At 40.3% G+C, this 18862-nt stretch overlaps 1 protein-coding gene across 5 annotated transcripts in view; it reads left to right on the top strand.

Moving 5' to 3' along the window:
* Positions 1-18396, top strand: part of stk38l (serine/threonine kinase 38 like) — a 109147-nt gene extending 90751 nt beyond the window's left edge. For 2 of the 5 annotated variants that reach the window (XM_047022587.1, XM_047022586.1), the window contains exons 12-14: positions 13872-13963; positions 14140-14256; positions 18015-18242. In XM_047022587.1, coding sequence (XP_046878543.1) covers positions 13872-13963; positions 14140-14256; positions 18015-18061 — 256 coding nt within the window. In that variant the 3' untranslated portion in view covers positions 18062-18242. The other 3 variants (XR_006956296.1, XM_047022584.1, XM_047022585.1) reach the window with 3 other exon arrangements.
* Positions 18397-18862: the final 466 nt, after the last annotated feature.

The raw sequence follows: 18862 nt of genomic DNA, 5'->3' as shown, positions 1-18862 counted from the left end.
ACAACTTTTGTTGCTTTCAGGAGGGGGAATGATTAAGTTGAGTCTGAATTGTTGCTTATGACTAGAGAAGTTGGGGGTTTGTTTGTGGTAGATTACTTTTGAGTTTGTTGATTCCTGTAAAAGGACAGCTGGCCATTTGGGGTAGAGGTCACCTGGAGTTTTGACTCCCTGACTTTGAGAGACTTGCGACATGAGTATATTACCTGGGGAAGGTGATTAGAGACAGCAGGTCTGTGGATAACTATTGTTACAGCTGAAATGATCCTATTTTGAGTGAGTGAATAACAGAAGGGACCGCTGCATATCTGTATTATGATTGTGGATGCATCAATGACATTTTAAAACTTTGTGCTATAAAATGGTGTGTTGAAGGATGTTCTTGAGAGTTCTGGTTGTATCAGCTGAGTAGTGCTGGCGTCTACTGGATTATCCAGTTCCAATCTAGAATGCTAGATGGAGCTGTATAAATTGTCTTTGTCTGTATAAATAGTCCTCGTGGAGAATGTCCCTGTACTTACTGTAAGTCGCTCTGGATAAGAGCGTCTGCTAAATGACTAAATGTAAATGTCTTTGTGTTATGTTAGATGGAGCGGTATGGAGATCAAAATCTGTGAGACGTTGTTGGGCGTGTGCTACTTCTGATCCCATCTAGCTCTTCAATCATTCAGCAAAATGTAATTTATTATAGCCTAGGATGTCACACACGTTGCGGGTTAGACTGCAGTTGGTCTATAAATGCCTGGCCCGACTATAAACATTTTATATAGAGATTTTATATCTGTTAATCAACTAAATGATCAGTATCCGTGTCCGTTCTCGGAATGGGCGTGGCTTAAACCGGAAGTGGTTGGAGCAAACTGGACGTTTTGAATTTAAACCTGAAATTGAAATCGGTTGATCAGAAGTTGCTATATTTAGGAAAACTTATTTACAGACCCTACTAATTGAGCGCTTTGATTTTTTTATTTTTATTTTGTTTTCCTTTTCTTGCATATTACAAAAGTTAAAGTGTTGAAGAAGTCACTCAATCTAATGAACAGCATGTTTAGAATCACAAAATACTCTTAATTTGTTCTTGTTTACCTAAGCTTCCTGTGAGTTGTGGGCGCATCATGCGTGATGTGATTTCATTTGCATCACGGTTCAACTAGCTACGTTTAGCGCGGATAGGGGGTCAAATTTCCCCTAATGATCGCTAGATGGCGCTTCTTGCACGCAGCCAAGGCAAGGTCGGAAACTGAAGTGGCCTTTGTCAATCTGTCATTAATTTCGGTGGTGAAAGTCGGTGACTATTTCATTGCAACAATTGTTATCTAGCCCTTCAATCATTCAGCAAAATGTAATTTATTACATGGGATGTCACACACGTTGAGGGTTAGATTGCAGTTGGTCTATAAATGCGTAGCCCGACATGATCAACATTCTATTGTTGGCTGACAATTATCACGTTGTTGTCCCGAGTCAAAAGTATAAACACACAGGGACATCATAAACATTTAATGGTCTGATAGATCCAGTTATCCTGGCAAAACATTTATTGTTCTTCATTTACTGTCAGGGCACGGTCCAAGTAAGCCCATTGCGAATATGAGGCTGGTGTAACTTGTATTGGAAATGTATTTATTACTGTAACATTGGGACCCCAGGCCCCAGTGTGGATCTTGGGTTGCGCATGAGCAGTATCACATTGTGTGCAAACAAATTTTGCATTCGATAAATCAAGTTGGCGGCCTATCTACAACAACTAGGAAGACAGTTAATACAGTGACATGACAGAGGCAAACTCTACCCCTATTACCCAACAAGGCTATCTTTCTAGCGCAGTTCCCATAGGAATCGATCGACCCAACAATTGTTGTAATGTTTCATAGGTAGTGAAGGACTTAAAATCGTTGTGTCTAATCCAATATGTAATGATGGTATTCAATGACACAAGTCTGTGTTCTAGAAAGAGTGGTCTGGAGTCTTAGAGGTCCAATCATATCAGCTTTAATGCAGCAGTTGGAAATCAACAAGTACAGAGCTCTGGGGTTGTCTACGTTTCCCTACCCGCAACAGAGTTTGGGCTGGTTCACAAAGTCCAACTAACTATCTGTCCTTGCCCCAGCATATATTATACAGTGCAATTAAAACAGAAAGATAAAAAGGGTTGAGCTTGTTCTCTCGTGCATCACAGAGTTGTTCTTGCCCTCGCCTCCCACCTGCTCGGGTGCCGTCTCAGCCCGCTTTCAAGGTTGCTTCTGAAATGGAGAGATTAAGACACAAAGTACAGCCTGTTTCCCACACCCTGTGTGAGGCACAATGTTTAAGCCAGGCACACTTCTAAGTTCATAAGACATAAATGTAATAAGCACAATGCATTCTTTAAGACATGCATCCTTTATAAAGTTGTACGAGCATTGTTCCTGTTGCTATATTCACTAGTGCACAGTGCCCGTGATGCATTAGGTGATTTAGATGCCACAAATATTATTAACTGTAATTATAGATAGTGCCGTGCCCGTGATGCAGCTGGTGATGACAGTTCATGAATTGTAATGTAATATACATTCTTTAGTAGGCTGTCTTTGTCTATACAAAGGGTGATATCCAATCCCCCCTCCTATCACCAAGTAGTAAATCGGCAGATTTGGTCTTGAGTCAAGTACCCTTAAAGGTCCCATGACATGCTGTATATAGGCCTTAGTGGTCCCCTAATACTGTATATGAAGCCTCTTTCCCGAAATTCACCCTTGGTGCAGAATTACAGCCACTACGAGCAGTCCCACAATTAGCTTTCCTTAGGACGTGCCATTTATGTATCTGTAGCTTTAAATGCCATGAGGAGAGAGGCGGGGCTAACTGCAATGCTTCAGTCATTTGCAAGCCATGTGTCTCTTGAGGAAAAATTGATATCGCACTTTGAGCTTTCATTTTCTCCAAGGCAGAGAAGAATATCCAGGGCTTGGTTTACACCTATCAAAATGTATAGCCACTGGGGGACCAAAGGCAGGCTAGAGGAACTCATATGTTTATTGTATGCACCTTCCTGTCAAAGCAAATTCCTTGTGAGTGCAAACTTTCATGGCGAACAAATCTGATTCTGATTCTGATATTAATGTTAAATAACCTCCTAAAGTGACATTTTCATGTCTTGATGATCTTTCATCTGAATATTGCTGCCACTGCCAGGAAACTAAAACGGAGTCAGGGCTGGATCTTTTTCTTTCCGAACCGATACAAATGTGACACGCTCTGGTGAAAAGGGGCGGTTGTCGGAAAATAGTTGAAGAAGATACACGAATGTTGATAAACCATGAAAGCTCTATTCCAAATATTCGGCTTCAAAGATTATAGACTTTTTCACGCCTTAAGACAAATGTGATTGTTTTGTGTTAATCATTAGCAGCGTCTTGCGCCGGTTTTTTCACCGCAGTGAAGAAAAGAGAAAGAAAAGAATATTCACATTCAATAAAATTCCAGGATTCTGTTTTCTTGACTTATCCTAGATCAAGTTCAAGTCTTTTATTTGTCAGGTACACAGAACAACACAAGGTTAGACTGGGCACTGAAATTCTTAAGACAAGACAAGCAAGCACCTGGCATAACATAACATATAAATTCACGGAACAAATTTACATCTATGCTGAGCTTAATAAGTGAAATTCCTAAATATAGCTGCAAGCAGCGATGCGGGTTCCTCCGCAAAATGGCAAAATATTATAAACATGTACACTGTAGAAGATCGAGAGTTGGACTACAAGAGAGCAAAACTACTTCATGTTTGGCCATCAACAATAGGCTGAACGGGGATTTGAACTCATGAGCATAAGGTAATAAGTCAGTCTCTCTAGCCTCTCTGCTAAACACCAACTTCTGAGACTGTATAATTGGGAAGGGCTGAGTATTAACTTTTTATAGGATATTGAAACTCTTCTTGAGTTGATCTCTTTCCAGACTATCAGTCAATTTTTTTTTATTTTTTTTTTATTTAACCTTTATTTAACCAGGAAAAAACCTATTGAGATTAAAAATCTCTTTTTCAAAGGTGACCTGGCCAAGACAGGCAGATAAACCATAGTTACAGACAAACAGTTATAGACAAACACACAGGGACAAAATTAAAATAGCACTAAAAAATAAAGCAAATCAATTCACACTGCAACAATCCTAAATAGACCCATTTCTGTAACCAGGAAAAAAAACTATTAAAAACACTGACATCTTTGAGAGTCCAGCTCAATTTCCTTCATTTTCGACTTAAAGGCATTCAACGAAATTAATTCAACAAGTCCTAGGTCTTTCTGCAGCGTATTCCACACAGTGGGGGCAGAGTACACAAAAGCCTTTTTACCCTGTTCTGTCCGTACATTGGGGACCAAAAGCAACACCAAGTCGCGCGAACGTACAAAGTGTGGACCAGCACTTTTCCGCATGATAAGGGAGCATACATAGCTAGGTAGCACACCAAGTATTGCCTTGTAAATAAATGTGCAGTAGTGACTGAGCCTACGAGTGGACAAAGCAGGCCATCCTACCCGAGAGTACAACTGGCAGTGGTGAGTCCGAGCCTTACAGTTTGTGATGAATCTCAGGGATGAATGGTACGCCGAGTCAATCATATTAAGACACTGAACAGAGGTATGCATATACAACAAATCACCATAGTCCAGAACAGACAAAAAAGTAGCAGCCACAAGTCGCTTACAATTATTAGTTGTGCAGTCAATGCACAACTAATAATAGTCATGGGGCAACTGGGCTAGGGTAGCGCTCATATTCAGCGCCTTGCGAGAATAGTCTATGACTGTACAGCAGCCGATTATCTGGTCCGATTAAAATACACAACATACTCAATCAGGGTGACCAACAAAATTATTATAACTAACCAACAATAACATTACAAACATCCAACTGAACGAACACAACAACTGAAATCCCTCGCACAGCTTTTTTAACCAAACTATTTTCCACAAGTCTTGACATGCCGCACTGCATGCTTGGTACCCAAGGGTGCTGACTGCATGATATGAGTATTAGTTTTTGGTCAGCTTTGGGACAAAGGTTAAGAAACGGTTGACATTTCAAGGTGAAATTGCGCATGGTATTTCAGAAGGATGTCTGCCTGTTCATCTAAACAAGTAATCAAAATGAAGACAGGCCAAAAGACTGTGCCTGGTTTCGAACCTGTGACCTTGCAGGACAACGTTTCAACCCATTGAGCTACCTGGAAGGCTGAGAAATTCTGGTCAGTTTCTGTATGAAAAAAGAAAGCCGTTTCTCCTGCAGCATGGATTGTTCGATTCGGCCAAAGTTTAAACAGCTGTAATTCAATAATCTTTTGACATATCAAGGTGAAATTGCGCATGGTACTTCAAAACAATGTCATCCTGTTTAACTAAACAGATATTCAAATTTAAGACGGGCTAAACGACTGTGGCTGGATTCGATCCTACGACCTTATACTTTGCAGGTCGCCGTCCCAACCCAGTGAGCTAATCTCAGTGTTGAGTATTTACACTTTCAGTTACTGTATAAAACAAGTAAGCTGTTTCTCCTGTGGTAAGCGAAAGTTGAAACAGCTCTAATTCAATCATATTTTGACATACCAAGGTGAAATTGTGTACGGTACGTCAGAGTGATGTCACCTTAAAGCCTATTAGGTTTGAAAAACCATAATTCAAAATGACATTTGATTTAGTGACACAAACATATTGAGTTAACCTCTTCTGAAACCTGTTAAATGTGCCTAAAAACGCCTAAACATTATACCCAAAGAAAATTGACTGCTGTTCTTGAACTATTTGGAGTAGATGCATGTAAATGGATTCTTTTGAAAGCTGACACTCTGAAGTTATGTTCCTTGTTGTCAGGACCCCTGTCAGTCCTAAATAGAAGCTTGAATACAAGGAAAGTGAAAGTTTCTATTTCCGCCTAGATTTTGTTTTGAAAACACAGGCCTGAAGAGGCCTAGAGGTGGTAGGTATTAGCTGGAAGACAGAATTGGACCACAGGTTGAAGCCTTACCCAATTCAGATCAAAAGTCAAACATAATACCACAATATATTCATATTTGACACATGTTTTTATAAGAGTACATCCAGGCGTTTTCTAAAAGGGCCTTTTGGACCCGGAACTGTTGAGATTGTATGAATAGAAAGGGCAGAGTATTAGCTTTGGTCAGCTTTGCGACAAAGGTTAGGAATTTCAAGGTAAAATTGCATGAATTTGTGCAGGGTATTTCAGAATGATGTCGTCCTGTTTAACTAAACAGATAATAAACATTATGACAGGCCAAAATATAATGGCTGTATTCCAACCTAATAGTTTATACTTTACAGGTCACCATCCCAGCCCATTGAGCTATTATCAGTGTTGAGTAGTGTCATGTTCAGTAACTGTATAAAAAAGTAAGCTGTTTCTCCTGTGGTGAGCGTTGTTAGATTCAGCCAACGTTGAAACTGCTCTAATTCAATCATATTTTGACATACCAAGGTGAAATTGTTTGTGGGACTTCAGAATGATGTCATCCTATTGAACTAAACAGATAATCAAAATGATGACAGGCCAAAAGATAATGGCTGTATTCCAACCTACTACTTTATACTTTACAGGTCACCATCCCAGCCCATTGAGCTATTCTCAGTGTTGAATATTGTCATGTTCAGTTACTGTGTTAAAAAGTAAGCTGTTTCTCCTGTGTTAAGCGTTGTTAGATTCAGCCAACGTTGAAACTGCTCTAATTCAATCATATTTTGACATACCAAGGTGAAATTGTTTGTGGGACTTCAGAATGATGTCATCCTATTGAACTAAACAGATAATCAAAATGATGACAGGCCAAAAGATAATGGCTGGATTCCAACTTACTACCTTATACTTTACAGGTCACCATCCCAGCCCATTGAGCTATTCTCAGTGTTGAATAATGTCCTGTTCAGTAACTGTATTAAAAAGTAAGCTGTTTCTCCTGTGGTAAGCGTTGTTAGATTCAGCCAAAGTTGAAACTGCTTGTACATTTCCTATAAAAATGGGACAACGGGATGACTGGGTTGCTGCTGTAAAGAATAACTTATAGTTTTTTTAAAAGGTTGTTTGGAGTGCCATAACTTGAAATGGAAGGGAATTTTAAACCATGCCTAGCATCAGTGGGGATGTGTCCTGGCTTAGGTTACTGAAATGAATTTGTGCAACAGACAGGGAATCCACCTGAACAATCAATTTACTTCATTAGAGATAACCATTAGCGTTATCTCTACCATGCGTAGACTACAAGTAGCTAGCTACTGTGGTGAACATGACTTGTTTTGCAGTGGTTTACACAGTCTCGCTAAACAGATGATTGAAGTGTTGTGATGGGCTCAAATAAACACGCATTGCTATGTTTTACAACCGGAGGATTTATCTGAAGACTAGAAACCGTTTTGTCAGAATAAAAAATAAAAAACTATGCCTCTGATTGGTTTTGAACCTACAACCCTTTGCTTACCAGCACAACATCTCAGCCAATTGAGCCATTCCCAGGCATGGAATACACAAAGTTCAATAAAGATAATCAAAAAAGCTGTTTCTCCAATGGCGAGCATTGTCAGATTTGGTCCAATTTCAAACAGCTGTAATTCAGTCATATTTTGACATATCAAGGTGAAACTTTGCATGGTACTTCAAAGGCATGTCACCTTAAAGCCTATTAGGTTTGAACAATCCTTAAAAAATACATTTGATTTAGTGACACAAACATATTGAGGCAATGTGGACATTTACATAAATACACCCATTTCAGCCATTTTGTACTTGATTCAATTACCTTAAGTAACATTTTTAAACACGTCAATGATACATATATGCACCAAATATCAAGTCAATTAGACCTTTGGTTCAAGAGAAGAGGAATTTTGAATGTTTTCCCAAATTATCACTGTACAGGAAAATCCATCATGGCGGACCTTATGGGTCCTTGAGGCTTTTTTGTTCCTCATGAAAAATGAGGCATGCACACCAAGTTTCAGAAGAATTGGAGCAATAAGGTGGAAATGCCATCACTTTGAAAATCGGACTTTTGGGCGTGGCCTGTGGCGCCCCCTATGGTCCGATGTGGCCCATATTCGGTGTGGGGGTACCCACTTGGATGTAGTATCAATGTGCCAAATTAGAAAATTTATGACAAGGGACTTTTTGAGATACTGGGGCGCAAGGAGAAGAAAAATAATAAGAATAATAAGAATACCAACAAAAACAATAGGTTCCCTCCTACCGGAGGAACCTAAATATAGCTGCAAGCAGCGATGCAGGTTCCTCCCCAAAATATTATAAACATGTACACTTTAGAAGATCGAGACTTGGACAACAAAAGAGCTAAACTACTTCATGTTTGGCCAACAACAGGCTGAATGGGGATTTGAACTCATGAGCATAAGGTTACAAGTCAGTCTCTATCCTCACTGCTACACACCAACTGTTGAGATTGTATGAATAGAAAGGGCAGAGTATTAGCTTTGGTCAGCTTTGGGACAAAGGTTAAGAAACGGTTGACATTTCAAGGTGAAATTGCATGAAATTGTGCATGGTATTTCAGAATGATGTCATCCTATTGAACTAAACAGATAATCAAAATGATGACAGGCCAAAAGATAATGGCTGGATTCCAACCTACTACCTTATACTTTACAGGTCACCATCCCAGCCCAATGAGCTATTCTCAGTGTTGAATAGTGTCATGTTCAGTAACTGTATTAAAAAGTAAGCTGTTTCTCCTGTGGTAAGCGTTGTTAGATTCAGCCAAAGTTGAAACTGCTTGTACATTTCCTATGAAAATGGGACAACGGGCTGACTGGGTTGCTGCTGTAAAGAATAACTTACTTATAGTTTTTTTAAAAGGTTGTTTGGAGTGCCATAACTTGTCATGGAAGGGAATTTCAAACCATGCCTAGCATCAGTGGGGATGTGTCCTGGCTTAGGTTACTGAAATTAATTTGTGCAACAGACAAGGAATCCACCTGAACAATCAATTTACTTCATTAGAAATAACCATTAGCGTTATCTCTACCATGCGTAGACTACAAGTACATTTAGTCATTTTAGCAGACGCTCTTATCCAGAGCGACTTACAGTAAGTACAGGGATATTCTCCCCGAGGCAAGTAGGATGAAGTGCCTTGCCCAAGGACACAACGTCATTTGGCACGGGCGGGAATCGAACCAACAACCTTCTGATTAATAGCCCGACTCCCTAACGGCTCAGCCATCTGACCTCCAGTAGCTAGCTACTGTGGTGAACCTGGCTTGTTTTGCAGTGGTTTACACAGTCTCGCTAAACAGACGATTGGAGTGTTGTGATGGGCTCAAATAAACAGGCATTGCTATGTTTTACAACCGGAGGATTTATCGGAAGACTAGAAACCGTTTTGTCAGAATAAAAAAATTAAAAACTATACCTCTGACTGGTTTTGAACCTACAACCCTTTGCTTACCAGCACAACATCTCAGCCAATTGAGCAATTCCCAGGCATGGAATACACAAAGTTCAATAACTGGATAATAAAAAAAAGCTGTTTCTCCAATGGCGAGCATTGTTAGATTTGGTCCAAGTTCAAACAGCTGTAATTCAGTCATGTTTTGACATATCAAGGTAAAACTTTGCATGGTACTTCAGAAGCATGTCACCTTAAAGCCTATTAGGTTTGAACCATCCTTCAAAAATACATTTGATTTAGTGACACAAACATATTGAGGCAATGTGGACATTTACATAAATACACCCCTTTCAGCTATTTTGTACTTGATTCAATTGCCTTAAGTAACATTTCTCAATACGTCAATGATACATATCTGTACCAAATTTCGAGTCAATTAGACCTTAGGTTCAAGAGAAGAGGAATTTTGAATGTTTTCCAAAATTATCACTGTACAGGAAAATCCATCATGGCGGACCTTATGGGTCTCTGAGGCTTTTTTGTTCCCCATGAAAAATGAGGCATGCATACCAAGTTTCAGAAGAATTAGAGCAATTTGGTGGAAATGCAATCACTTTGAAAATCAGACTTTTGGGCGTGGCCTGTGGTGCCCCCTATGGTCCGATGTGGCCCATATTTGGTGTGGGGGTACCCACTTGGATGTAGTATTAATGTGCCAAATTAGAAAATGTATGACAAGAGACTTTTTGAGATATTGGGGCGCAAGGAGAAGAAAAATAATAAGAAGAAGAATACCAACAATAACAATAGGTTCCCTCCTACCGGAGGAACCTAATAAGAATACCAACAATAACAATAGGTTCCCTCCTACCGGAGGAACCTAATAAGAATACGAACAATAACAATAGGTTCCCTCCTACCGGAGGAACCTAATAATACCAACAATTACAATAGGGTCCTCCTGACGGAGGAATCCTAATAATAAGAATACCAACCATGACAATAGGTTCCCTCCTACCAGAGGAACCTAATAATACCAACAAATACAATAGGGTCCTCCTGACGGAGGAACCCTAAATATACAGATAGCAATAAATAAACGACTATACTAACCCTAACACCAAGGCTTCCTAAATTACAGATAACAATAAATAGTACGCTATACTAACCCTAATGCACAAAAAACCTGTTTCAACCCTATAACCTATTCTAACCTAAGTGGAGTACAGTGCAATGGTGCAAATTTGCAGATCAGTGACTATGTCAATGACCAAACAGGAGCCTGGTGGCGAGGTACAGTGAGGTACAGTAGTGCAATGTTACTGAAAGAGCAACCAGTAGCTGAAAGTGACAGTGTATAAGTGACTAGTGTGCAGTAAAACAATGTCCATATCAGTGTCCATTGAGAAGCCTGATGACCCTTGGGTAGAAACTGTTGTCCAGTCTGCGTGTGCGCGACCGGATGCTGCGGTAACGCCTGCCAGAAGGCAACGGGGTAAAGAGACTGAAGGATGGGTGGGAACAGTCTCTTAGAATCCTGCTGGCTTTCCTTAGGCAACGTGTGTGGTAGGTGTCTTGTAGGGCTGGGAGCCTCCTGCCGATGATGAACTCAGCAGAACGGACCACACTTCGTAGGGCCTTGCGGTCCCTGTCTGTGCAGCTCCCATACCACACTGTGATACAACCTGTCAGAATGCTCTCTATAGTGCATCTGTAAAAGTGAGGATGACTGAGTCCATACCAAACTTCTTCAGTCTCCTCAGGAAGAAGAGGCGCTTACGGGCCGCTTTGACCACCTTGTCCGTGTGAACAGACCAGGTGAGGTCATTGCTGATGTTCACCCCGAGGAACTTGAAGCAGCTGACCTTCTCCACTTCCGATCCATTGATGAGTAGGGGTGCATGCTCCTCCTCCTGCCGCCTCCTATAGTCCACAATCATCTCCTTGGTCTTGCTGATGTGTGTTTATCACCCAGTATTATTGTACCGACTACATTGCACTGATTATGGTTCAAGTTATGTGTTAACTTGTTGGTGCAAATCCCATCTACTGAGAACAGCCTGAACGGTTTACCAGGTCAAACTAAGAAAGATTAATCCTGTGCACAATGCAATGTTCAAGATGATTTTATGTAGTCAGTGGATGTAGGCTAAAACGACCGTAGTCTATGAAAAAAATGTATGCCGAACACACATAAGCAGGGTTCTAAATTAACACCCGCCAACCCGCCAAATGCGGGTTAAAATTCATTTTGGCGGGTGTTAATAAAAACTCACTAGCCAGTTTGGCCGGTGATACATGAGGCATTACATGAATGATACATAAGGCTCTGTTTTCGGCATGGTTCTTGGTCATTTATCCCCCTGGGAGTACTTCCTGAGTTTCCAATGAACACTGTGCCATAATGGTACGTGATAACGTTTTATACGCCCATTGGCTGCGCGCAGTTGAAGTGAAACCGGCGCGAGAAACCGTGGAAACGAACGGAGTTTCCACCAGAAAACAAGGAAGAAGTCAAACGAAGCATAGCGGATCATAGGAGGTAATAAGAGCTAGCTAGTAAAGTAAAAAGTGAACTTAATGCGGCGGTGGTTAGGACAAAGTTCTGGGGGCGAGAAGAGGAACGAGGCAGAGGATGAGGATATTGATAGCACTAGAGAAACGATGAAAAGAAAATGTAATGCCAAATGGCTGACAGGTCGGGAATGGCTTGTGTTTGACAATGAAAATGTTGTCATGTTTTGTAAGGATTGCCTTATGTAGTCTACGCATAAGAAAAATTATGTTGCTTACTGACACAGTCTAGTGTAATGTAAATACATTGTTCTTAATAAAGAGTATATTGGGTCAGTTTAATTATAGCCTGCTTAGGACAAAACATTACTGTAAATGCAGGGGCAGGAGTCAATCTTATGATGATGCGAATGGACGTTTTAGCCATTTATACGGTGGCGGTGACATGTGCAAACGCGCTGCAAATATAGACAAAGCACAAGCAAATTGACAAACACAAGCAAATTAAGAAAACATCTTCATGTATTTGACAACACATGCGCAGCATTCAGCAAACGCGCTGCAAATATAGAAACGCGCTGCTAATACACACAACACAACCAAATGGGCTACATAAACACGCTGCAAATATAGAAACGCGCTGCAAAAAGGAAAGCACGCAAACCCCGAAAACAAATGCAAACAGAAATAAGCTGCATCCAGATAACACAACGGAACTGCTCCAGGCCTCTAGTAGGAGCGCTAAGTGGAAGAGCGTGATTTTCGAACCAGAGAGGGCAGATGAGAAGTTTGTTTTGAATAAGGGGACCAAAATCGAAGTAAAGAGGCAACATAAAAAGATTAGTATTCATTTTTACATGTGCCCCTCCTCTTTTACAGTTTTTCAAAAGACTTACTTCGATGTTGGTCCAAACTTTTCATATGCTCTCTCTTTCTCTCTCGCTCCATGGGGCCGAAAATCAAGATGTTCCACTTGGATCTCCCCCTAGAGGCCTGGAAAACTTCCGTTGTGATAACTGGATGCGTTTTTGGTTTGCGTGCTTTTGTTTTTGCAACGCGTATTTGCAGTGTTTATGTATTTGGTTGTGTTGTGCGTATTTGCAGCGCGTTTGCTGAATGCTACGCATGTGTTGTCAAATTAATTAAGATGTTTTCTTAATTTGCTTGTGTTTTGTCTATATGCATGTGTTTTCTTAGTTTGCAGCGCGTTTGCTCATGTCGGCCACCGTACATTTACAATAAATCGTGTCCTTACTTAGTCACGTGTTGGTGATTTCACATACCCTTGCATCATACTTCTGTGCTTCATTTTACTTTATTTTCTGTGTTTTTCATGCCAACAATGTTAATAAAATGATGAAATGCATTCAGTGAAACTCATAATTGTTTTTATTTTCACCGGAAAGAATTTGGCTAGTGGAAATTCTGATTGGCTGGTAACTTTAGAAAGTTACCAGCCAACTTGGCTGGTGATCAAAAAAGTTAATTTAGAACCCTGCACATAAGACATGCTTGAAAGTTCACACAACTACTTGTGAAACATTATATTTAAGGTTACTTGACTCAAGACTAAATCTGCCGATTCACCACTTGATTAGGAGGGGGGATAGGATTGTATTTTGTACAGACAAACACATACGAAACATTAAAGCTAGTAGGCCTACCATCGCGCCAGCATAAGTAGCATAGGGAAAAAACGGCTGCACCGTGATGCAAATCACATCATCCATGACGTGCCCGCAACTGAACTGGAAGTTTAGGTAAACAAGAACAAATTATGAGTATTTAGTGATCCTAAGCATGTTGTTTATTATATTGGTTTCTTCTTTCTGCATTTTTGGCTTATAGCGGACAATACGGATTGCTGACAACAGCCCCTTTCTGCTCATCTTTACCAGGGGTGCCAATAATTTGAGTTAACTGGATATGGTAAATTAAGTGAGATTATGTCTCCTATCTCCAACAGGGAAAGACCAGCGGCCATCTCCATTGAAATCAAAAGCATTGACGACACATCAAACTTTGATGACTTCCCAGAGTCAGACATCCTTCAACCAGGTAATATATTTTCAACAAATTGCTCAAATTCAGGAACATATAACTATTCTGGACCTTTTTGTCATTCAGGCAGACTTTTTGTCCGTCCAGGAAGTATGACTTATCTGTGAATCAACACATACATACTATTCTTCTTAGTTCACTGTGGCCCCCTTACCATACTTTTGTATTTTCAGTTGCCAATGTTACGGAGCCAGACTTCAAGTCCAAGGATTGGGTGTTTCTGAACTATACCTACAAGCGATTTGAAGGGCTGACTCAACGAGGCACCATTCCCACCTATATGAATGCAGGAAAGGCTTGAAATGGACAATGGTAGACAGTTAGACACTTGAGACATATTTGGGAAGAAGGCTGTGACAATGCCCTTTTGATTATTACGAAGGATAGTTGACAAATGTCACTCTTATGTCGCCACAATGCCAGAACTACAACAATATGAATGACACAAAACAACAAAAGACAACAAAAACAAACAGCAGTCACAAGAGTGGCATACTCATTGGCCAGGTTTCCCAGATTCGTTAAGAAGCTCTTAACACTAAGAGCTTCTTAAGAACGTGCTAAGAGCGTTCTAGAGCGCTTTTCGAACGTTCTTAAGAAGCTCTTAGCGTTAAGAGCTTCTCAACGAATCTGGGAAACCTGGCCATTGTCTGAATCGCATAGACTGACTTATTCCTGGCTGTTTATCTAGTGTTACTGACTTCATTTTAGAAGAAACAAGAAACTCTTTAATCAATAAATAATGTTGTAAAATGTCAGGCAGAAGTCTAGTAGTTAGCTAGCTCTACAAGGGCTAGGTTTGAATCTAGGAGCAAAACGAAGCTAAGCTATAGCTAGGTATATGGTAGCAAAATGCTGTTCATTTATGTACTGAACCGGACTATTTTACTTACTGTAATATAATCCTAAACCAAAACCACTGAACGATACAGCAAAACATCACACAAGCTTGAGTTCAATACATTATTTAATGTGACATTACGTAGGCCTGTACATGCAAGTCTTAAATAACTATTAAGCTGGTCGGCTCCATGACGCCGGGTAAATTGGGCTCGTGAGACTGCGCACCAAAAGAACGAAGGGGAACCCACCAGTCTAGCAGATTAAGATGTTTTCGTAGGTACCTAGCGAAAAGTAGCCTCAACTTTCCTGGACTTTTAGCTACATGCTAAGTGCTCTCGACCAAAAGACTAAATTAAGTAAGCGTTACTTGTTTGAACAAGGAACTAGTTACGGATTCATTCAATTAAATAAGTAACGCGTTAAGTTACTCGTTACCTAACAAAAGTAGTCTGACTACTGTAACGCGTTACACCCAACACTGCTTGTGAGCTGGAGTTAAGGCATTGCAGAAAACTGTCAAAATGTGGTACAAGTCCGATCAAGAAGCAGATACATTTGAACTTTACGAAAATCATTACTATTAGTAGGCTACTGTAGTATTATACATGCAGGGCCTACATTGTTCTTTTTGCTTCGTGTTTTTAGTTTGACTGCTTAAGTATTGTGTCGGCTTAAAGAAACTGTAACCTTGAAATATCTGGCTCCGTCGTTGTTCTAGCACGGCAAAGCAAACTAAACTAGAACATGCATTTCCTTCTGAAAATATGTTGAAATGCTGATTTTTTTTTTTTTTTTTTCATGGCTGAAAATACAGAAATGAGAAAATACCTGCAAGCTAAAATGAATTTAAAAAAATTGTGACTCACTCTAAAGAGGCAGTGTGGTAGCTGAACTGAATCATCTAACAAAGCTTAGTGCTTAAATACAATGCGGGAGAATACGTTTGAACGTTGTGAAGCAATCGAAGAAATGGTTGAATTTCAAGAGGCAGTGAGGAAGCTGAACTGCATCAACAAAGCTAAGAGCTTAAATAGCCTACAATGCGGGAGAAGCTGAAAGCTGAACTGTTAAACAGAAGAAGTAGTCTAGCCAGTCGTAACAAGAATATTATAGTTTTAACAGCTGAAATTATAGTAGGAATAGTAATAGCAGTACATGTATAGCCTATCATTGAGTGTGTTTACTCGGCTTTTTTAGCAGGATTCAATGTGTTGATTCAATGAAACATACAGCAGTAGGGCCGATACAGGAAGACACGGCAACACTTTGTTGCAGAAGGATGATGGTGCAATTTTTGTCCGTGGAGCATACAATGATTCATAAAAATAATCACGTAGAGGCGTTTGAGTAATCGCATAAATAATTACACATGTAAACAGAGTAATCGTATTATTGGCATAAAACAACAATTACTATCGGGTTTCTCATGGTCAGGTGAACGCACTAAGTGGCGTAGTAGAACAAAACAGTTCCATTAGCATAGTAGTTGGTAAAAGAGATATTAGCAGCATCTGCAAAATTAGTAGTTTGAAGTAGTGGCATAAGATATAGCAGTAGTGGTAGTAGTTGTGTTGTGTTGCTCTTAGTCTTTTAATGAGACGAGTTGACTGAATAGCTTGTGTCTCCACTAATCAGCTAATACCGATCACCTGTGTTACTGAGTGGCACGTGTTTGTGTGGTTGCCATGGTGATGGTGCAGCTATGGCTGCTAACGCGCAGAGGGCAGAGTATAACAGAAATCTAGCTAGAATCCACACCTCAAACAAGTTAACCTAGACGCAAAACTATATGTCCAATCCCAAAAATACGGATATTTTCCGAGACCCAAGACTCAAGACGCCAAAACCAGAAAAGGCCCTTATATGTCTGTGCGGTCAGATATACGACTCTACCGGCAGTTTCTAAATCTGATTGTTCTTGCCTTTTCTGACGAATTTGTCACCAGACTTGCATTGGACTCTAGGGGCGAGAGTTGGACTTTGTCTCGCTTTCGTGGGGCTCTGAACAAATGTGTAAGTCTGTTGGATTCCACAGACAACTGTCTACGACCAGCACAAAATTAGCTATCTATTGATCCAAAAAACGAAGCCTGAAGAGCGAAAATGTTGGCAATGCCGGCAAACTATAAATATTTTTTCAACGACATCCGAAGCTCCCCTCCACTCTAACAGTGCGTTCACACTGCAGCGACGCGATGAGAGCGACCACATTTTTTCCATTCATTTTCTATGAAGCCAGGCGAATCGCTTGCGTGGTGCATTGTGGGTAGCGACGCGACGCGACAGAGTTGAGATTTTCTCAACTTTATGCAAATGAGGAGCGATTTTCGCTAGCGATGGCCAATCGCTAGCTTAATCCCCGATTATAAACCAGAGGTGACGAGTCTCGGTGTAATCCTGGACTCAGATTTGAATTTCAACTCTCACATAAATAAAGTGACCAAAACAGCATTCTTTCACCTGAGGAATATAGCAAAGGTACGACTATTCATAAACCATAATCACCATCAAAAACCACCATCATAGACCATTCATAAAAAAATGATGCAGAGAAGTTAATTCATGCTTTTATATCCAGCCGGCTGGACTACTGTAACGCACTTTTGACTGGTCTTCCCAAGAAAACCACTGGAAGACTACAGCTCATTCAAAATTCTGCAGCTATATTATTAACCAAAACAAAAAGGAGAGAACACATTAGTCCTGTCCTAGCTACTTTACACTGGCTCCCTGTTACCTTCAGAATTGACTTTAAGGTCCTTTTCCTCACATAAAAAGCTCTACACGGACAAGGACCTATCTACATTGCTAACTCCCTTATAAACGACGCACCAGCTAGAACACTGCGATCATCAAATGCAGGCCTATTAGAGGTCACCAGAAGCAGTCATAAGAAGATTGGTCATTCGGCCTTTGCTAATTACGCCCCAAAACTATGGAAAAATTACCCATAAATATTAGGGAAGCAAACACGCTAGACATTTTTAAAAGACAACTTAAAACCTACCTTCTTACCGAAATATTTAAGTAATTTTATCTCAGAAGGGTTTTACTACTTTTATTAGTTATATTATTGTTGCTGTTTTAATTATTACTTGTATCACTTGTATTATTGTTTTTATTGATTTTATGTAAAGCACCTTTAGCTAAAATTCTTGTATGAAATGTGCTATATAAATAAAGTCTTACTTACTTACTTACTTAGAGGAGAAACAAACGGAGCTGGTTCATGCAGGGGGACGCGAGACATAACGCCTCATTAGCAGCGTGTCACTGGCAGCGCGTCATATCACGCAGTAGGTGCACACCCTCTTAGCAGGGCTATTTAATCAGGATATCGCTGCACTCTGCTTTGCTAGTGCGACACAGGGTGCTTCTGTTTAATCTGCTGCCTCCACCTCCCCAGCCTCCACCCTTTGTTCTGTGTTTCCTGTTGTAGGGGGAATGCGTCGCTGCTCTCTGCTCGGAGGTCGAGACGGTGTCTCCGTTGGGTGCGGCAGGGAGCCGATTCAAGCAGAACCATAATGCCAAATCAAATGTTACAATGAAGTGTTGTACCGTGTGAATAAAGTATCAAGTAAATACGATACAGAGTCCTCCTGCCTGAACCTAGCAGAACAACCAACTCTCCATCGCAGCCAAAGCCCACCTGAGCCGCAAATTAGCCACCCTATCTGAAGATTCTAGCATCGACCATGTGAGACTTAGAGCTAGCTATAAAACAAGATGAAAATGTTTGGTATGACGGATTTACTGGACTTGATTATTCAAATTAATGTAGTACGGTATTAACTGCACAAGTAAAACATATGTACGCACACAGATTACTAGCAGATAAATTGGATGACTGCAGATATCTTACCGTTACAGAGCAAAAGTCACGATCCTGGCAGGCAGAGCTGAGGTGAAATGGTGGAAAAGAAAAACGATTGGGAAAGCGCGAAATCTGAAAAAATGTACTACTTGAATCTTGCTTGTTTCACAATTAGCCATATTTAAAACATTTAAGTATGTTTTAATTGATTATGTTTAATATATTTAAGAATTAATAGA

This window comes from Hypomesus transpacificus, chromosome 7 (assembly GCF_021917145.1).
Source record: "Hypomesus transpacificus isolate Combined female chromosome 7, fHypTra1, whole genome shotgun sequence".
NCBI lineage: Eukaryota > Metazoa > Chordata > Actinopteri > Osmeriformes > Osmeridae > Hypomesus > Hypomesus transpacificus.
Note: the sequence above shows the minus strand (reverse complement) of the source record. Positions and strands in the feature narration are given on the sequence as shown.